The following is a 22,044-nucleotide window of genomic DNA, read 5'->3' as shown; positions in this document are numbered from 1 at the left end:
CAGACAATGTGTATCATAATATTGTATTTAATGTGAATGGAATTATAGATGCTCCAAAAAGTCCCTACAATTGGCAAAAAATCGACACATCAAAGAAATTACCTACGTAAAACTTGTTATTTCTCTCCATGGCTCCTAAAGTGTAAATGTTAAGTTCAGTCTGCCTTAAAACCAATAAAGGCTCTACCTCAATTAGTGTATAGGTATGTTCTCTATATAAAGGGCTTCGCAGCTTAAGAAAATCCCCTACGTGAAAATCGGGATGTGATAAGTTAGAGTCATTACTTCATTTAAAAAAGATTCACCTTGGAGTCAGACACAAAACAAGTAGACTGTATGATCACATTTAGACATAGGTCAAGAAAAGGCAAAGCTAATCTCTAATGACAGAAAGCAAATCAGTGGTTGCCTAGGGCCGGAGTGATGGTGGGATTGCCCAGAGGGGCACAGGAAACACTTTGGATTGATGGAAATGCTCTATTTAAACGGGTGGTTTCATAGGCATATACGTCTGTCAAAACTCATCAAATGGTACACTTGAAATGGGTGTGCTTTATTGTATGTGAAGTATATGTCAATAATGTTCATAAGAGATTTACCTTAGGATCATTCAAATACGATTTTATTGAGTATTTATTGAGCCTCAAAATACAATTTAAAATCTGATTACACAAATGAAAAAGTCTACCTATAAATTTCTTCAAGGTGGAATGTGGGGAAAATATGATCAATGGGAAAAACATTCTAGCATGTTAGTTAATATTTAGCATTTATACAAGAATGGTATGTATTAATGTGGAATATCTCACCAGTGAAACAGATTAAATGATTAGTTCAGATTATCTAAAACAGATCTTAAGTGTTCATTTAGAACACTTACCTATTCTGGCCCTTCTAAAGTAGACAGCATCAGACATAGTGATAACATCTCATTAAAAGCTAAATTGTACATCACCCATGATATCAACATTTTGTGGTCACCGAAGGAACATGTTATTTGGAATTGTTTGCTTGTACATCATCTTGCATTTAAAAATTAGGTCATTTAAGAATTTTGCTATGCTCAAGCAAACCCTATGGCAGGGTGGTTCCTTGGGAAATCTAATATGATACTTTTAATTTTAATATTTTAAATAGGTACCCATTTTAATATGTACCCTTTACATATTCTTCTCTGGGATTTTTGGGGATTCCCCCCCCCAATCTCTGAGAGAATGCTGGCAAATTCTTGTCTTCATGGCCAATGTGAAAATGAATTAGGGAAGCCCTGACCAACTGATCTTAGGAGTAACATTGAATCCAATTAATGCCACCTTGTCATGTGTGCATGCGGAATGTAACAGAGTAGCTGAAAACAGAGAAATAAGATTTTCCAAAGTACAATGGAGATATTGCTGTAAAACGCTTTCAACCGAATTAGGAATCACTTGCTTTGTCATTAGTCATGCTTGCGTGTTAGTGTAAGGACGTAGGAACCCGTGCATTTATCTTGACCTGTTTATTTTGGATCGAGGCAGGAGCACCTTGTTAGAAGAGGGCAGGTCAGAAGAGAGGGACGTGGTGGGAGATTGATTAGGGCAACTCCAAATGCCAGTAATGGGTTCCTTACTGATGAACGCTGTACTTAGGCTAGCAGCCTATGGCCTATTCACTCCCTTTTCCCTGTCACACAAGGGCTCCATTACAATCCCGGGCTCGGGCTCAGACTCCAGCTCGGGCTTGGGCTCGGGCTCCAGCTCCAGCTCGAGCTCAGGCACCGGGACAGGCTGTGGGGCGGGCTCGGGGGTAGGCTCGTGATCTGGCCCCAGGACGGTATCGGGGTCATTCTCTTGGCCAGAAGGTGGCAGAGTGGCTTCTAGTTGGAGAACGTGTTCGGCTGGCATTGCCTCGAGCTCTGTACTCTGGCTTATCTTTGTCATTGGTCTGCAGGAAGAAGGCCCAGGGAAGAACGAGTTAGGGTTCAGCATTTCACGTGGAGCCCTAGGCTCTGTAGCTTCAGTGACCACAGGTTCCAATCTGTTCAGGACCTCTGTGATGTCTGAGATTCTGACTCACTGTCACACCATGCGTTCGTCTTCGCTCCTGACCAGAGAGGTTAGGTCTCGACCAGAGAATGAGAGTCCGAGAGAGAAAAACTAGGGTCCCAAAGCTGGTTAAAGGAGTTGAGAGACATAGAGCTTAGAGCAGAGCCTGGCACATGGTGGTCAGGAGCTGGTAGCTGCCGCCACCCGTCGTTTCTAGAAGCAGTGAGGGGAGTGGAAAGACACCTCTGATATGTTGGTCTAAAGGGGGCGCTGAGGAAGAGCTGGTGGATAGAGCTGCGCCCGACAAATGTCAGCGTTCAAGTAAAGACAACAAAGTAAGATCTTACTCGAGTTCTGTGCTGGTTTTTGAATTTCTCTTCCTCTCCTTCCCCTTTGCCTTGGCCTTTGCCTTGCTCCTTGCGAAGCACACAACAGAGATGATAATGGCAGCACCCACTAGGGTACCCACCAGCGCCCCAACAATGATTCCAACTTCTGGATCTAGAAGAAACAAGCAGCTGGTTGGTAAAGTGGAACATACTGTCTGCCCCACACGTGTGCATTTGTCACCAGTGTGGGATATCTGGAGCCCTCATATGGTGGGGGAAATGACTTGTATAGGCTGGAAACCCCTAGAACTCTTGCCAGTTGGACTCACCCTGGCTCAACTGTGGAGCTCACCCATTTACACTGATACACATAAAGAAGACATATGCCAACTTGGGGGAGGGGGGCGCGGGGCTCACTTTCAAAACAGGCCTGAGGGAAATGAGTCTTCAGTGGGCCTCTGCTTGATCAATGAAAGAGACCCCACAGAGCTACAATCTGGTAACCAGAGAAAGGACTTCTGATACAGGCAGGGACATTTCACTAGGCTTATGTGGAGCATAGGTGAAGTAGGTCCCTGTAAACCTCTCCCTCAGATGCCATGCTCACCAAGGAGCCTCAGGCATTCTGGCCACTGGAAAAGGATATGCCCATTTCCATAAACAGGCATCTGGTCTATTCGATCAGTCTTTGGAAAAACTCAGCGAATGTGCAATGATCCAGCTGAGCACCAGACCTTCCGCTGTCCCTGGGAGACCTTGCCTGAGTTCCGGTGGGCCCATCCCCACCTGCCTCCCTTCAAATAAGGCTGGACATTTTATATTTTGAGATGAGAGGCTAGTTGAGTTGCCTGGTCATTCTTTCAACTTTTTATGATTAAAGGAATCTGTGTGCACGATTTGGAAAGTCTACTAGACTTCTAGCAAAGACGCAGCAGTCCCCGTCCCCTCTCCTCCCCGTCTTTGTGTCCCATTCTCTAGAGGCAACCACTCTTAACTCTTTTTTTTTTTTTTTAAATCATCTGGTATTTGCCCCCATGTTTCTATTGTGCTTGTTTTAACTTTCCAATTTTGGGGGTGCCTGGATGGCTCAGTTGGTTAAGCAACTGCCTTCGGCTCAGGTCATGATCTCAGGGTCCTGGGATCGAGCCCCACGTCGGGCTCCCTGCTCAGCGGGAAGCCTGCTTCTCCCTTTCCCACTCCCCCTGCTTGTGTTCCCTCTCTCGCTGTGTCTCTCTGTCAATAAATAAATAAAATCTTAAAATCAAAAAACCAAAAATTTGGCAATTCTAAGCAATGTCAATAGTAGAATATTCCTCAGATAATGCATCAGATAATCTATTGGTTTCTTATGATTTTTTCCCTTGGAGACATCCCTTCTGGAACCCTCCATCCTCCTCCCCCAGCATGGACTGGTTGCCCTCCTAAGCCTGCTGCTGTAGTGTCATCATCCGTCAGCTGCCTTTCACCTTCATCCCTGTTTTATAGATAAACAGGCTTTGCAAATCCTTTCAAGATCCAGCTCAAAGAGCACTTTGTCAATACAGCTGGCCCTGGCTTTATAAACATAATTAATTGTTTCTTCTTTAGGGTCCTAGAGATCCTGTACAGATGGCTATTCTAGCATTTAACACATTTTACTGTTTGTCCCTCTAGCTAAACTGTGAGTTCCTTGAGTGTAAGACATAGACCTTATTAATCTCTGTATCTGCATCATCTGTGATAGTTCCTGGCATATAGTAGATATCAAATTAAGGTTTGAAGGAGGGAGACAGGGAAGCAGGCGGGAAGGGAGGGAGGGAGGCAGGCAGGCAGGCGAGCAGGCAACCAAATGCCAGCATCATTTAAAAAGAGTATTTGGGCGGAAGCAAGGCTCAAATACAACTCCTGAGTCTCTACAGGTACAGTATAACTACTGGAAAGGCAAAATGGGACTGGGGAAGATACAGAAAGAGACAGCAGAAATGATCAAGGGACTAGGGGGAGAATGAGACCACAGACGAAGACCCAAAAGACATCTCTTCACCTTGGAACAGAAATTAGGTGAATGAAGAAGCAGCCTGGGATTGGAAAATGTTTGATTCAGGACAAGTGAAAGGAAGAAAGCTTAGCTTCCTAGGAAAGCGATGGTCCAAGGGAACTGGCCACCTGGATACAGTATGTATTAGTCACAGATTCAAAGTGAGTTAGGAATAATGAATAGATGACATGATCCTAAGTGTTATTAAGGGATCATTCAAAGGTGTGGCAAGGGGCGCCTGGGTGGCTCCGTCAGTTAAGCATCTGCCTTGGGCTCAGCCCCACAATGGGCTCCTAGCTCAGCGGGGAGCCTGCATCTCCCTCTGCCTGCCGCTCCCCCTGCTTGTGCTCTCTCCCTCCCTCTCTCTGACAAATAAATGAAATCTTTAGAAAAAATAAAAAATAAGGCATCCTGGCCCTGCTAGTCACTACCTGGATAACCTTGGGAAAGTCACTTATCTCCTTCAGTTTCAGTTTCCTTTTCAGCAAAATGAGGCTAACAATATATTGTGCCTCCTAGACAGGGTGGTTGGAGGATTGAGTGAGATAATGCTCACCGCACCTGGCCACATGCCTGGCACATAATTTGTGCTCCACAAATATTAGCTACTGTGGTTGTAGGTACAAGTGTTATTATTACTACTATTATTAGAGGCAGATCTTAACAAATTGCAGAAGAACTGGAAAGTCTGTGAGCTCCATGTTCAACATAGATTGCCGGTTTCCCCTGGATTCACCAACAGCATCATAAAGAAAATCCAGCTTGTTACTATCCATGGGGCTGCTGTTTTATTTATTAAATAGTAATACCTACTTTTTAGAAATTTCGTGAGGGATAAACAAAAGTTTTGTAAATGCTTTGGGGCAGTGTATGGCACATATTATCATGTAGGCGTTTAGATATTAGGATGATAATAATTCAGCATATCAACCTATAAATAAACCACCAAAATCACCAGAGAGGCAGGAAGGACTAAGCAGGGATCCTAATTAATTCACTTGGTTGGCAGGCGCAGGATACTTGACTTAAGGAGAAAGTGCGTTAAAGTGGGATGATCAACTCACGGGAAGAAGTTAGATCAATTTCGCAGGAACTGTTGCCAAGGTTGTTGCTAGCCGTGCACTGGTAATAACCTTGTTCAAAACTGGTCAGATTTCCAATAACCAAAGTCCCAGTGGCTGGGTCTGTCAAAAACAGGATATAGACTTTGAAATCTCTTATGGACGGTACAGATCATGTCATCATAGCCGAATCACTCCGTGCCCACCCACTCCCTCACATTGGCCTCCCTTTCTTGAGCTGTCCAAGGTCCCGCTAGACCCCTCAGGACTCTTCCAAAGGTAGTCCCCCTGGGACCATGCCTCTTCCCTCCAAATCCACCACCTCTATTATGGTGAGCCAGAAACAGGCTTGACTACTAGAGGTTGGGGGTAAGACCAGACCACAGTCACCTTGCTAGGAGATCTGCTTTTTCCCTCCCCTTCCCAGAAGATTGAGCTCTGAAGACGAGCAGCCAGCCACACACACGTGCCATCCGTCAGCCAACCACACACACCAGGCCTTGCCAGGGGCTGCAGTGGGCTGGACTTACTGAAGTTTTCTTTCACTGGGATGATGTCTCCACCTTCGAGTCTATACCAGTAGTACACAGGGGAAGGTGTCCCAAGCAGAGAGAGGCAGGAAAGAGATATCGGATGGCCAGTTTCTGGGACTCCTTGGATGCTGCAAAAGGGCTTAGACGGTTTGACTGTAAGGCAATGACACAGAGTAAAAATGCTGCGGGGGAAGTTGAAACCCGTCACAATCAGCCGCCACTCCCTACTGTCATTTCGTAGACTACCGTGCTGGGCGCTCAGTTTTGAAAGCTTTATGAACTTCCTGTGACCGTTTTCCGATTGTACCGCCAGGTGGGAGTAGAGCACTTCAGGTTCAAGGACCTGCCAGGCACCCGGCCATTAAGATTCTAGCGGCATCTCTTCCTCTTCCGTCTGCCTCCCTCCCCAGATTCGTGACCATGAATTTCTGCATTGTGTCTTAAAATACGCCTTTATTAAGACAGCCAAATGGAAGCAAACGCTAAATGACTAAAGACACAGTTTATACATTTGAAGCCCAGTTTTAAGGGAAAAATAGAACCTTTAGCTACTTTGAGATTAAGTTGTTATTTATTCTTTTTACAACCTTTGTTTTATCAATGCTGTATCTTTCCTTTCCTTCAGGAGTCACGTTGGGGCATTTATATCTCTGGGGGTGGGTGACCCAAAATTACTGGAGGGTCTGAATTGGCCTGCGTCCCTCACTGGTCGGGGAAGCCCATTTTGGAAGGGGTGTGCTATGCACTGCTGAAATCTTTACTCATCTTTCACCCCTTCTGTGTGCCTGGCACAGCACTAGGCACCGGAAATGCCCAAGTAATGTCTGAAGTGGCGTGGGGGGAGTAGTGGGAGATGAGGCCAGAGAGCTGCAGAAGCTACAGCTTGGAGGGCTTTGTAGTTCAGGTATTTTACACAGATGGCAAGGAGGACCAAGGAAGGAATTTAAGTAGGGGAAGGATGGTGGTCATTTTTAATGCTTTAGACGGTTGGCTCGCACTCTGGGGGTGCCTGAACCAAGGGAGAGGAGGAGGCAGAATCAAAAGGTCTCAAGGAAGTAGAATCGATGGGACTTGGCCAAACGAATAGGGGGCATGAGGAAGAGGGCACAGGCGGTGATGGCTCCCAGGTTTCTGACTTGGACAGCTGGGCTTATCCCAAGATAAACAGGGGAGGGGCAGGTTTTCTGGGATGGAGGGAGGAGGAGAAAAGGGCAATGATACCGTTATTTGGGGACATACTGAGTCTTAGCTGTTTATGAAACATCTCTGTGGGAGGGGTCCTGTGGGAAACCGAGGATCTGGATCTCCTCATTCGTCTTACTGCTCACAGCTTGTCCTAAGCCTCGTGTTACATAGAGATAATAATCTGAATTTCAGTACTTACCACCTCACCTTGCTTGTCTTAACTTAGGCATAAAACCCTTTGGAGGCAGCAGTGAAGAGCACAGCGCTGGATCCACACAGACCACTCTCTGCGGCTTTACTCTGGGTGTGTTTAGGCAAGTACCCTCACCCACCCAAACCTCAGTGGACTCATCTGTATAAATGTGAACAAGAGACCGTCTGGCCTCTGACTAATCCAAACATACTGAATTTAGATAAATAAAATGCTGTCTGTAGTGCCTCACACATGGAATTGCTCTTGGCCATGGGCAGGACTAATTTCTACTGCCACATTGTATAGTTTTCTACTGAAGTTAATCTTCCAGGCTCAGACTCCAACCCGCTGTACACAGGAGTGAGGAGATGGAGATGGCAACTCTCTGAAACCCTGCACCATTCCTATCTTTTAAACAGGTGGTTTTAAATTAAAATAAGTATTTTTCAGGACACCTGGGCGGCTCAGTCGGTTAAGCGTCTGCCTTCGGCTCAGGTCATGATCCCAGGGTCCTGGGATCGAACCATGCATCGGGCTCCCTGCTCCGCGGGGAGCCTGCTTCTCCCTCTGCCTCTGCCTGCTGCTCCCCGTGCTTGTGCTCTCTCTGACAACTAAATAAATAAGATCTTTTAAAAAAATTAAGTATTTTTCCCTTTAGCTCTTTATTCTCTTTTCCTTACCATTGATTTTCTCAGATGGGGACATCTCATTCGATTTGCTTCCCCTAAGCTAGGCTATTTAACCGGAAGTCCATTGCAAGCATCACTAGATTTAGATACGGCCTGTTTAAAACCATGATGACTTGATGGCCTTTACAGAATTTGGAACAGAAAATTAAATGGGGGTGTTTCTAGAACCCAGAATCAACCCCAGATAGGCTTTTTTTTCCTGAACACAGTTTCCTCCCTTTATTTTTTATTAACAAAACACTTAGCGAATCACTTTGAACCACGTCCCAAACCTACATATTTTCTACAACTACTGAATCAGGATTGAACTGACATTTCATCCAGCTAACGACCCCAGTAGAACTTTGATGTTTTACTGGCAAAGCCATTGATCTACCATTTAGCATTATTGCTTTCAGCAGAATGGGGGTGGGAGGGAGAGGCTCACCGCAGAAAAATCAATGAAAATGAAAATGCTTCATTGCCCAAGCCTTCCCTATATTCATCATTTTCTTTTTAGGTGCCAAATCGCAGAAGGAATATGATGCTCATTCCAAACACATACAAAATAATTATTCAAACTTCTACCTGGGTATTTTTCAGAGATGCATTTTCCAAGGCTGTCATACCTAATGGAAGCCTCTCAAATGAACGGTCATCCAAACCACCTGGGCCTTTGCTCATAGCTGTTTCCTTTACCTAAGTCGTGCCCTGCCACCTCAGCCCCTATTCTCAAAACTTTTAGAGGGCTGAAACTCCATCTTTTACATCTTTCCATCTCCGTTGTGTGGCACAGTAACCAGATGTGTGTTCAGGATCCGTTGAATGAATTTATGCATGAGGAAGTGGGATCTACGTCCATCACTGTGTCATGGAATGTCTCTGGGCAATGCATTGCTAGGAAGCATGGTCACTAAGGAAATATCAACACCTCTCCCCACAGTTAGCCTCCCTTACCCCCCTGCCCCCACTATGCCCCAACCCTCAGTCAGGGCAAGCAGGACAGACACTCATAGGCCATAGAACTTGAGAACTGCAAACAGCCTCTGCAATTTTTTGAGAAAATTATCAGTCTCAAGATTTCCAGAAAGCATGTATCTGTACAAGACCTTGGTTCTTACCCCAACTAACAAAAACAGAATTCTTGAGAGTTCCCAAACAAGATAATCCACAGATTCTTCTGCCTTTTACCTTCCCTGGATCCTGGATGCTTAAGGAAAAGTCATGACACAGTCATTGCAGGAACAACGGACCCAAAGACTCATGGGAAAGCAACTTGAAGAGGAAATGACTCTCAACTTCTTAGGATTCTCTGAGCTTTAAACTTAAGAATATTAACCTTCCTGTCTAACTTTAGCTCAGAGATAAAGAGGCTTGGTTTGGACAACCCAGAGCCAGGGAGCAGCAGGAAACCATGAGAGGACTAATCCCTCAAATGCTTTTAATGTGGTATCTCCAGTCTATCATTTGATCCTCCTAACAAACCTGTGAAGACAGGGCAGGAATTACAACTCCATCTCAAAATGGCCAGAGAAAAGTGGACTGACAGGCCCGAGGCCACTGAGTAGCGAAGTACGAACTAGAACCTAAGCCTTTGGACTCCGAGCATCTGTGCTTCACTGTTTAGTTCCCAGGTAAATGACCAGTCTTCCAAATTGGAACATCAACTCTCCCAGGAGAGGGTTTGTGTGTAATTCTCTTGTCTTCTCCCTGTACCCCAATACCTAGCATGGGGCTCAGCAAAATAAAGGCACGATTGAGCTACCCCACTCTTAAAACTCAGCTCCTGATTACCTTTCCCTCCCTTCCAGATGAGGTTAACTACCAAACCTCATCTGGGGCGTCACCTGGGAGGCAAGCTCAGACAACTCTGGATGGTTCTCCTAGGTGTGCACCTTTTACTAATTGCTGCTTTTCCAAGCCAGTCAATTTTCAAGTCACTGGTTTGATCTAGTTCCTCCTTTCCTGTGATGGATGTACACAGCTTGAAAGGAACAATGACTTAGATCAGCTCCATTTGGGATCACTTAGAAATGGGAGAGCCCTCAGCTCAACTGGTTAATTGGTGAGGGTTGATAACTCTTTCCTCTCTCCCTTCAGTACTTCTGAAGGCCTGCAGACAAGACCTTGCTAGGCCTCCAGACAGGAGCAAAGCTCCCATTGTCCTCTCAGAGATTGGAAGGAGCGCTAGACATCCCCCAAAACTGTGAACTCTCCAAGAGCAGAAACCATGCCTCCATCATTGTAAACTTCATGGCTCCTGGCACAAAATAGGAAGCACTCAGTAAATACTGTATAAATGAACCACTCCAGGTGCATTTGAAAATCAGATATGACTTGCCGAATGTCACATAATGAATATCTGTGCCCATATTCTCAACTCTGGCTTAACCTGTGGTCCTTTTTCCAGATAGTGCTAATGTTTTTAAAAGGGACCCTCCTGCCTTTACTCAAAAGAATGATTTCATGGTGGGAATTGTGGCTGGCTTAGGAGAGATCATAAATAGACAGTTATCTCCCCCAGGTAGGACTGGCTCTAATCAGAGGTTCCCTCCAGTTGCTAGTGATCATTTAGTGGGGATGGTATGTCGTCCCATCTGTCCTCATTCCACCCTTCAGAGACATGGATCCCCGGGGGTTGGGTCATCTGCTGTCATTTTGGCAGCACTTTTAGTTTGGCAATTGTTTCAACATGTTTTGTGAGTGATTTCTCAGTGTTACTCTAAGGGTTGGGTTGGTGGTGTGTCTCTATTTCCCCAACAAGAAAAGGAGCAGGGAGGATATTTATCCCCTGGGACTTAATTAGCACCATAACTCACTGTCCTGGCTCATTGAAGGTCCTAAGTTGTTCCAAGAAGAGAAAAAAAAAACAAACAAAAAAAACAGAAAAAATTGCCCATACCTAACACATTGACTTGGAGGATGCCTTGATTTTTTCCGACAAAGTCAGGGGGGTTGTTAACATCACAGATGTAGACACCACTATCTGCTGGTTGCATATGCAAAATGGTGATAGATGCGTTATCTGGATCGTTGGACCCTACAATTCGATCTTTAAATTGCCCGATGGCTACAGCTTGTCCACCTTCAGAATAGTAAATCTAGGACAGAAAAATGGCAGAAATGAGAACTGGAGAGTGTCCAGGGCTAAGGTAAGCTACCGGAAGCACCCTCCATCCGACATTACCTTTGTTGGCAAGAGGCAACATTCCTACCCACCCCCTCCCTCACAGAACAGATCCCATGGCAAAGGGGGGGGTCTCAATTCAGTGGGGTGCTTTAGCTTTCTCACAGCTGTGCACAACCACCTCCTCATGTGAGCTCACAGCCCTTCTGTGATGTCATCAGAGCAGGGACGTGTGCCGATCTTAGAGATGATAAACAGCTGGAGCTGACAGGGTTCAACTGCTAAGCTTAGGCTAGATCAAGATGCTCACCTGAGGAGTCTACCTGGAGGCAACTCACTGTATAAAACACAAATGCCTGTGGGAAAGCCAAAACCATCATTTTTAACCCCACTTTATAAACTTTTTTTTTTTTTTAATTTACTAAGTGGGACTACGGGACTATTCAGTTTCCCTAAGAGTTAGAATATTCGTACTCCTTTCATACACACCTACTCCTCTGGATAAGCAAACTTGGGTTTATCCTGTTTGTTAGAAGAGTCACATTTCAGAGCAGAGAGGCCCTTGAGAAATCCTTTGGTCCCATCCCCTCATAGTGGCCTAGGAAATGCTTCGTCAGTGGCGGCTCCTCACTTTCTCCCCATGTGGCAGGGGGCAGAACTGGAATTATTCTTTCATTTAGACAAATAAGGGCCCTCAAATCCAGAACGATTAAATGACTCATCCAAAGTCACAGGCTTCACTTATTATTACTATGATTTACCACACTCAAGGAAGATCTGGGTTCTAGTCCCATCTCTAGTAAAGATCATGAATAGTTAGATCATAATGGCAACTGTGGGAGCAGCATGGTGAGGTGGAAAGAGGCCTGGTCTAGGAGTCAGATGACCTGGGTTTTAGCCACAGCTCTGCCTCTGACTGTGACATAGGGAAGGTGGGGCCGCCAGTCATGCCTCCATGGCGACCTGCTTTGTGGTGAGAAACAATGTGATTTAAACTCTCCAACTTTTCGTTTCCACATCTCAATGAGGAGCCAGAGCAATGACCTCCAAATTGAGATGTATTCCCCAGGTATAGGCACATAAGCTGATTTTAGGTGGTACATAAATGAAAACTTACTAGAAAGACACATATCTTGCATATTGTATCTGTGACTTCATGGATATTATTGCTTAGGGTGACACTAAGGTAGATTTTTAAAAAATTTTTTAAAACCAAGTCACTATAGAAAATGACATTAAATAATACTGCTGGTGACACACAATTATGACAAAAATCATAAAGATGAGACATAAAGGACTGAAGCTTGGAAATCACTGGACCAGGTGATCCCTGAGGTTTCTTCATCATACACACACATCCTACACACTTTGTTAGTTTCATATAAATGTGTGTCATTCAAGTGATGGTTTATTTTTTAATAAACTGGTATCACCCTAGTCCAGTGGAACTAATTAATGTTTTCATAAAATCTACTAAAAGGGCCTTATTCATTTAATTCACTCCCCTTACTTTCTAGTGGAAGCTGAAGCCCAGAGAGGTTAAAAAAAAAAAAAAAGACACACACACACAAAGTTAAGTGAGGAAAGGTCTAGAACCTGGTTCTTCTAACTCCTTGTCCGGTGTTCTTTACCTTAATAGGATAATGAGAGAGGAAAGGCAATTAACAAACCAAAAGATATGATCAAGATAAATTCAGAAATATTCTCCTTCAAATCGAAAGCCAATATAGTTTTAAACGAAAGCAGAAAGGTAGATTCTGAGGGAAAATTCAAAGACCATATTTAAGGAGAAAAGACTTGTCTCTCTTCTTCGGTTGTCTAACATCAACTAGCTTTCTTTCCTGCCCCAAATGAGCCATTTATAATTCAATTTGTCCATTCACACCTACTGAAATCACCAACATTTGCCCCAAAGGGGTCTTGTTGGACTTATAAACTGGAAAGCCAATGTTAACTGAAGGTATTCAAGGGGTCCAGGAGGAGGTTCAGCTGGTCAGAGGTCTATTGCCTCCCTCTGAGTTGACACCCAAGCTATTGGGCTTTCCATTTCACTAGCCAGCGTGGGGCTTATTTACTTGCTAATCAACAATTTGAGGCCCTGTGTACTCTTACCTGGAACACAGCCTGCAGGCCATCCAGGAAGCCCTTTTACAATGTAGACATCTGGCTGCTTCCCCTGCTCCCAGGAAGACTGGGGATAAGTCAGCCTGTTTTATGCTGAGGCTCGGCGACATCACAATGAGATACATCAGTCCTGCCTACGGCCCACAGTGAGTGCCAGAGGGTCTGGGAGAAAAGACCTTGTTTCTGCCCAGAGCAGGGAACCAAGAGAGTGTGTGTTTTAGGCCAGGACTAGAACATGCAAAGAAGCCACTGTAAAAGTCTCACCTTTGGTCATGAATCCAGGTGAAATGAGCAGATAAGTTATGAGGCTCTGAACTTGTAACTTCCCTCTAAAAAGGACCCTTCCCATCCCTTCTACCCTCACTCCTCACACCGTCCCCCCATATATCTTGCCCTCTCACAAATAATACTGAAGGGTGTCAGGGATAGGAATGGAGCTAAAGAGGGATAGCAATGGACACCTAAAAGGGAAAGGCCTAGGCCTGAGAAGGAAAGTCCCCAGGGCTAGCCAGTGGCCAAACACACAGATGGAGGGACTTTCTGTTAGGGGAAGTCCAAGCTGTCACACTGTCCTTGTAAAGAAAAAAAAAAATAGAAATGTTTTCCTGAAACTGCTTATCTAATCACACAGGAAGTACTGAAACGTGGTGCCATTTTCCACAAAAGAATAACTCTTTGAAAAATCAAAGCTGAACAATGGCCAAGACTCAGCCCATGATCCTGTGGGACTTGTACCTTTTCAAAGAAAGTATATTGTCAATTGAGAGATCAAAGCAAATGAGGTCCAGGAAAAGCCATGGATGTTCCACGGGCCACACATCCTTTGGGGTGGGGGGACAGGGTGGCAAATCTGCTTAAAGAAAAATCCATTCAAGTGTTCCCTTAAGTGGTACTTGTTAATTTGTTGCCCACTTGCCCTTCGTGGCTGCCCTACTCCCCGCCCCCCCCCCCAGGTACCCTCTGCTCCTCCATGATGTTAGAGGCTGATACGTAGTCATAATGACACATTGTTATAAGACCCCCTTTGAGATCACTTCATTCATGGTTTCTAAGGTTGACGACTCTTCAGGAGCCAGATGGATATTAGAAATATGGGAAATAGCTGGGAGGGGCTGGTGGATGGTGGTAAGATCACAAGGACAGCGGGGACCATGGTGAACCAGAGAGCCAATACAACAAGGCTTCCAAACTGTGGAAACAAACAAACAAAATACTGGGCTGGTCAACCAACACGAATCCACTGGTCAAATCAGGCCCAGAGGCCGCCAGTTTGCAACCTCCAATTCATCCCCTTCAATAATAGAAAAGGACACTGAGGCCCCAATAGAGGAAGTGATTTGTCCAAGGTCACACAATTTATAACCAGACCTGGAATTCAGACCTCCTGATTCTCTCCGAATACACGAAAATAGCACTCCTAGTGCTGCTTTGGGCGGGGGGGTGATTCCTAGGTAATCTTTCCCAACCCTTTTCCTGCCGATTGCTACTATTCATTGGCATGGCACTGCCCATGCCGAGTGGGCCTGCCACCTGATGCCTTCAATGGTTGCCAGCTGCGACAACAGCCTCTCCCCTCCTATGATGCCAAGTTCCTATTCACATGAGGCCATGCAGCTGGGAGCCAGATTTGTCCAAAAAGATTTTTTTCCCCCTCAGCTTTGTGACACAGTTCTCTAACCAGAGGCTGGAATATAAACAAGGAGGGTTGAAAGAATTCAGTCTGCTTTCTGTTTGAGTCTGAGTTGGAATTAATAAATGCATTTAGCCTCCAGAGCTGCTTTTGTGGGTTCCTTTTGGAAATGTGGAGGGTGTGGAAACCCACAGTAAAGCACCCATTCTTTCCCTTCAGCTTCTCGTTTTCCTGCACTACTCATAAAGGGGCTGGCTGTGGGAGGGGAGGAGGGGGCAGTGGCAATGGTCTCAAGCCCCGCACTTTTTCTGGACTGTTCTTGGGGTGGGGGTGGGGGGTTGAGATTGCACATGGAAGGGAAAGAACACCAAAAGATAGACATCCCTGCCTTCAAACCACTCCCTTCCCAGGCTGCCATTTGCCTGAGGTCCCCACCATTTGAACTGCTTCTTTGGGGTGAAGGCATGGAACAAGTCTACACTTAGAGGATTTTCTTTGGAAGAGAACAAAATAAATTAGTATCACCAGTCCCTAGCACCTCAGCGTTAGATTGATTGATCAGGTTTAGCAAGAATATACACCTGAGGCCATGGGATACAGAACAGATAAATTTTGATTGGAGGGGGTGGTGGGAAGGGAAGAATGTGGACTGTTTCTCAATGGGAGTGACACTGGTATTTTGGGCAGACCGTTCTTTCTCCTGTGGGCTTAGCCTGCATATTGCAAGACATCTAGCACCTCTAGCTCCCACCTACTAACTGCCAGCAGTGACTCTCATTTATAACCATTACACCAACACCCCCCTCATTTTCAAATGCATGTGAAGAGATGGTACACCCCCACCCTGCCAACATTTGGGAAGCATTTGATATAATGCTATCTGAAGAGGACAGTCCAGGTGGGGAGAATTTGAACAGCCAGAGAATACGAAGACACTAGGTTCTAGAAGGGAGTTGTCCACATTAAATGTATGCTGGAGAGATGAAAATGGCAACAGGTTTCATCCACTAAGGATGTTCTAAGTATTGTCTGCGAGACCCATGCTAAGTAGGATCAATGCCTGTTCTGTTCATGGGCAGGTGAGGTCTCTTTAGTTTTACCAGTTACTGGCTGGGTGGAAGAGGAGAAAATTGGTGTGATCAGAGGGGCACCAAACTACCCAAAACTTCCATGCTAGCCTGCCTGTTCCAGGGCCTAGAGTCTTCAGCTGAAAGTCTCTGCTGAGGGACTGATCATCTGAAACTGTTCCTATCTTCTGAGAGGAGGGCTTCTCTAAGAGGAGGACCGTGCTAATAAATGTCCTGGCCCTCCTGGTCAGAAGACTTATGGAATACTTCTGTAGTCCCCATTCACCAAAGGAACCCCTTGGAGGGGATAGTCAGTAAGTGGTAACACCCTCCCCTGGGTATGGAGAACCACTATGCCTTGGAGTCAACTGCTCCTTTAACACAATGATTTGGGGGTAGGAGAAGAATGCGAGCCTATGGCAAGAGCGGGCCCCTGCCCTGCTCGAGGCAGCAATAAGTCCCTGAGCCTTTTGGAGGAGGCTGAAAAGAAGTCCAGACATGGGTGTGAGAAGGCAGACTCAAGACTGTCCCAGTTTTGCCAGGAGCCTGTGCTGATCTGGACCATCCCATCCCACTCCTAAAGGCTGGTGCCATTGCCCTAGATATTCCAAACAATGAAGGGGTCCAGTAGTACACCAATTGGTGTTCTTACCTGAGAGGTCCAGCTACATCTTCCCCGAGCGTCTCTTGCATGCGCCATATTTAGACACTGACTGACTGCCTTTTCCTCCATACCCTCAGTATTGAGGCACGGGCTGTGCTGCGTTTGAGCAGAAATGGGTGGGTCTGAGAGCTGAATGCTACATGATATATTGCCACATCAACCCAGGAGTTGAAGTGAATCACTCAGTGATCAGTCTGGCAACGTCTTACTCCCATAAATCAGAGAATTGTCTAATAGCACAGCAGTCTCTTTTTATCATCCCCAAAATGTTCACCAGCCATCCCTAGATTAGCATACAACATGCTCTACAGAATACTGAATGCATGGAAGTACTCAAAGAAGAAACAAATTCGAAATAGAGGCCAAATCCCATTTTGAAAAATACCATCTCAACTGAAGATGTCTACAACTTCTTTGTTGAGTGGACTCTGTTCAGGGAGAGGAGCAGGCAGAGAAGGCTAACCCCTCCCTTCAGCCACGGGAACCTGGCAGGCAGTGAAGCAGGAAACTAATCCTGAGCCAGGACTCCCCCAAGAGCTCTGTCCCAGCTGTTGAGCTATACTAAATATCTTTTTTTTTTTTAAAGATTTTTTATTTATTTGACAGAGAGAGACACAGCGAGAGAGGGAACACAAGCAGGGGGAGTGGGAGAGGGAGAAGCAGGCTCCCCGCAGAGCAGGGAGCCCGATGTGGGACTCGATCCCAGGACTCTGGGATCATGACCTGAGCTGAAGGCAGTTGCTTAACCAACTGAGCCACCCAGGCGCCCCTATACTAAATATCTTTGTTGGGCCGGATCCCTAGCGCCCATGATGCAGGGGGTCTGGATGGGCTAGGGATTTTACAAAATCACCATTTTGTAAGTAATGATACTACTAATAATAGCTCACATTCGTTGAATGGCTACTATGTGGAAGACTTCCCAGTGCTTTACAAGCATCATCTCATTTAATCTTCACAGTAAACCTATGAGGTAGGTAAGTAGCCCCATTACACAGATGGGAAAACTGACCCTCTGAAAGGTCAGCTGACTTGTCTAAGGTCATCCAGCCAGCAGCTAAGTAGCAGAGCAAGGAGTAGAACCAATAGCCATCAGGAAGTTTCCACTGGTGCTCCTAAACTGCTCATCTGGAAAAGCAGAGAGAAGCACATGCCTGCAGGGTATGGGGAAAAAGGTGAGAGCCTCCAGTTCTTTGGAGGTAGAGACCTAAGGACGGTTGAAATGGGGACCTTGCTGGGGCAAGCTAAAACAAGATGGAAGAAGAGAAAGAAGAGGAAGCTTGACTTTTTGGAGGTGGTTTTCACTGTCTCTAAGCCCAGAGCTAGACCATCCCCCACCCACCCTGTCTCCTATGCAGCTAAGGCACAGGCATAACAAAGGTCTCATGCATCAGAGAAATATCTAAAATATTTTAAGATCAAGAAGAATGTTGTCACTGAATCAGTGGCTCAGTGCAGAGGAGCTCCTTTGATTTGGACATCTCAAAAGCCTAGATACCTTAAACTACTTGCCTTGCCTGTACCTGACATTTTGAAGAATGAGGCAAATGTCAAGTAATAAGCTACTCAGTACATACATACTTGTTACTAAAGTTTCTTTCCAAAGTGCCTCTAACAGATGTCCTGAGGTCAAGCCACACCTCGTTCGATCACCTACACCTTCTGTGCATCTCCAGGTTTAGAAAAAACCCATTGCTGGTCACAAGATCCTTCTGCCCTGCATCTCCCAACTCAGAACTACTTGGTTCAACCAAGAGATGGCCTTGTAAATTCCAGTGTCAGAGGAGGCATAAAGAACAACTTGTATTTTTGAACGCAGGTTGGCCTGGCCTCACTTCCAGGCAGTCGAGGACATCTGGATTTGAGTACCACACATACAAATAATTCAAAATATATTGGCAAGGCTTCTCTAATTTCAGCCCCTACTGGCTAAATGGGAAGGACTTCAGGCCTACAGATAAAGAATGCATTGAAAAGACTATTCAGGAAACTGAATTTTAAAAAGGAAGAAAGTTCATGTGATTATTGCCATCCACAATACAAGAGAGCAACCTGCAAAGGGATGATTTCTCAGTTGATTGCAATATGTGAGGTCTTGGGTCAGGGCATCGGGGTGACAAAAAGAGGTAAAATCACTGTTGTTGTTGTTGTTGCTGCTGCTGCTGAAGATGATAAAGGTGTTTACAAGGGAGAAAACTTACAGGCCTTTAAATTTTTCCCAAGCCTTTTCACATGCAGCATGTCAGCTGGTTCCCCATGAGATATATAGAAGAGCGTTAGCATTCCACCATGTTTTGAAGAGTGATTCAGATGCATGTCTGAGGTAACCAGTGCTAAGCAAAAATGGTGAACACTGACTAGAGGGTGGCATTAATGAAATCACCTCTTGAACAGTGTTTCCTGCTACAAAAGTGTTCGGGACCTCTGGTAAAGAGAGGATCTAGCACCTCCAAAGGACCAGAGATGGCTGAAGCCCCACTGGCCAAGGTGTGGCTCCTCCAAGCTAGCAGCCTCCTCCTTCTCTACCTCTGTCCTTCATTCTCCTCTAGTCCACTCAGCTCGCTCTCCATTTTTCTACTAATCAAAACCCCAATTCAACTCCATCCAACTATTCCAAGCCATACTGATTTGTTTCTTCTCTGAACTCCTTGTTTTGGATCATATATCTTTTTGAAAATCTGATGAAAGCTATAGGCCTCTTCCCTTAAGGGATATGTGTTGGCAGACATGTTGCACACTCATGCAGACTTCTGCATGCATTCTCTCTCTCTCTCTCTCTCTCTCACACACACACACACACACACACACACACACACACACACAACTTTGAGTATATAATTTTCGTCTCTGGGCTAATTTAAAAAGGAATTACCCTTAAGGCCCCATGAAGAAAACCTGAAAATAGACAAGCTTACAGTTAGAACATTTTCCTTTGACTTTCACCCACTTTCTTCTAGCAACCTCTGACCCCTAACCCCAGCCTATTTGCCCTATCCTCTACCCTCTAGCTTCTTGTTGCCCTTGATTACTCAGGGTTCATCACTACCTTGGCCCTTCTCCACCCATCTGGGAGTCTCATTCCATCAGGATTCATCTAGCACAATGAGCTAGCTCACTTGAGGGGCAGATCCCAGATACTACATTTGACAGAGATCAGCAGATCAAGTAGGACGTGTATTTGAACTGGGGTCTTCTGGAAATAATAGGGAGATTATTTGGGGGGAGGAGGAGCCTTCTCAGAACTACTGCTTATTTCACCTAGGAGAAGGACCATTCCTGTCTACTCTAGAAAACACGATACACCAGCTGCTGACCTACTCAGATTTGAGATAACAGGCTATACCTGAATATGAAGAGAGGACAAAGGCCACATCACATACATGATGGTCTTCCCTAAACAACTATCTTCAGACTCTTTGTACCTGAGATTCTGCCACTGCTATCACTGGTTTACCACTCCTTCACACACGACCTCAACAGTTTATGTCAGAACTACCACAGGGGAATAGTTGAGGTAAAAAGTCCTTACAGAAGCTGGCGGTAAGTCCTTCTTGTGAAAGAATGACCACTGGATCGAGAGCTTGTCCCGGGAGGCCACAGTGCTGGTGTAGGTGCAGACAAGTGTAACATCGGATCCAACAGTCACATTCACAACACTGTTTGGGATGGTCACCTGCACCATATTAACTTGACCTGAAAAAATAATCATCAAAAAGAAAATGGTACACTCTCACATTCTGAGGACACTCTTTCATTACAAAGCACTTTCAATGACATCTTGTTTGAGGTATCCAAGGTGAGGAGGAGGAGGTAGAATGAACTGTACAGGAAAGCTGACCCAGCAATTGGCGTGGGGGTAGGGGAGTTTCTAACAAATTACAATGTAATGAAACTCAAATCCTATGTGATGGTGAGGTAATAACACCGAACTGCTAGTTCTTCTGTATAAGGATGGCCTTAAACAGAGGTTCTTAAAATGTTGTCCAGGGACCTAAAGGTCTATGAATATGGGGAAAAACTAATCCAGGTTGCCCAGGACTAACACATTTCTTGGATGTGGAACTTTCAGGGTTTTTTTCTTCCAAGTTTTTATTTAAATTGAAGTTAGTTAACATATAGTGTAGTATTGGTTTCAGGAGTAGAATTCAGTGATTCAGCACTTACATACAATACCCGGAGCTCATCCCAGCAAGTGCCCTCCTTAATGCCCGTCACCCGTTTAACCCATCCCACCACCCACCTCCCCTCCAGCAACCCTCAGTTTGTTCTCTGTTGTTAAGAGTCTCTTATGGTTTGCCTCCCTCTCTGTTTTTATCTTTTTTATTTTCCTTCCCTTCCCCTATGTTCCTTAAATTCCACATAGGAGTGAAATCATATGGGATTTGTCTTTCTCTGACTGACACATTAGCACATGGACTAATTACGTCCATGTTGTTGCAAATGGCAAGATTTTATTCTTTTTGATGGCTGAGTAATATTCCTCTGTGTGTGTGTGTGTGTGTGTGTGTACTAACTCTTATTTATCCATTCATCAGTCGATGGACATTTGGGCTCTCTCCATAATTTGGCTATTGTGGACATTGCTGCTATAAACATTGGGGTGCATGTACCCCTTAGAATCAGTATTTTTGTATCCTTTGGATAAATACCTAGTAGTGAAATTGCTGGGTTATAGGGTGGTTCTATTTTTAACTTTCTGTTTTCCAGAGTGGCTGCACCAGTTTGCATTCCCACCAACAGTGTAGGAGGGTTCCCCTTTCTCCGCATCCTTGCCAACATCTATTGTTTCCTGAGTTGTTATTTTAGCCATTCTGACAGGTGTGAGGTGGTATCTCATTGTGATTTTGATTTGTATTTCCCTGATGATGAGTGATGTTGAGCATTTTTTTCATGCGTCTGTTGGCTATTTGTATGTCTTCTTTGGAGGAACTTTCAGTTTTAAAACCAGGTCTCAGGCAAACCATACTGGTTTTGCTAGGATGTTCAGTGCTTAAACCAGGAAAATCTCAGAAAAACCAGGATGAGTTGGTCACCTTATCCCTAAGACCATTTTGAGAGGCTTTAAGATCAAAATGATATTAATAATAATACCAAGAGGTTATTTTTCTTTTACACTCTCATCCTCTCATGAGTGTATAGTGGAGTGTTCCACTAGCTACTGATGATGGTGATAGTGATTCATTGCTTTCGCAGCTAATGGAATGTGTGCTTGTGTATTTTTGTTTAAATAATTTTTAGTTTTAATTTCTAATTCAGTAAATATAGGTAGAAATAAGTGACAGAGCAAAAATTCCTTGGGGGTCCTCCGTAATTTTTAATTGAAAATTTTACTGAGATAATAGTAGATTCACATGCAGTTCTAAGAAACAGCACAGATATTCCATGTACACTTTACCCAGCCCCCCATAATAGTATCATTTTA

General features: G+C 44.8%; 1 protein-coding gene across 2 annotated transcripts; it reads right to left on the bottom strand.

Moving 5' to 3' along the window:
* Nucleotides 1–1,604: 1,604 nt before the first annotated feature.
* On the bottom strand, nt 1,605–20,537 carry VSIG1 (V-set and immunoglobulin domain containing 1). Of its 2 annotated transcripts, XM_035006916.1 has the most exons (7): nt 20,152–20,537; nt 16,611–16,718; nt 10,913–11,111; nt 5,962–6,117; nt 5,435–5,554; nt 2,372–2,525; nt 1,605–1,923 (listed from the first exon to the last, which is right to left on the bottom strand). In XM_035006916.1, exons 1-7 carry the CDS (start codon nt 20,329–20,331, stop codon nt 1,638–1,640), a joined length of 1,203 nt encoding a protein of 400 aa, XP_034862807.1. In that variant the 5' UTR covers nt 20,332–20,537; the 3' UTR covers nt 1,605–1,637. The 2 variants fall into 2 exon arrangements, with proteins under 2 accessions (XP_034862807.1, XP_034862798.1); XM_035006907.1 differs by lacking the exon at nt 16,611–16,718.
* Nucleotides 20,538–22,044: the final 1,507 nt, after the last annotated feature.

The sequence above is a fragment of the Mirounga leonina genome, unplaced genomic scaffold (genome assembly GCF_011800145.1).
Source record: "Mirounga leonina isolate KUSES-001 unplaced genomic scaffold, KU_Mleo_1.0 Mir_101664, whole genome shotgun sequence".
Taxonomy (NCBI): Eukaryota; Metazoa; Chordata; class Mammalia; order Carnivora; family Phocidae; genus Mirounga; species Mirounga leonina.
This window is presented reverse-complemented; position numbering and strand designations above follow the sequence as displayed.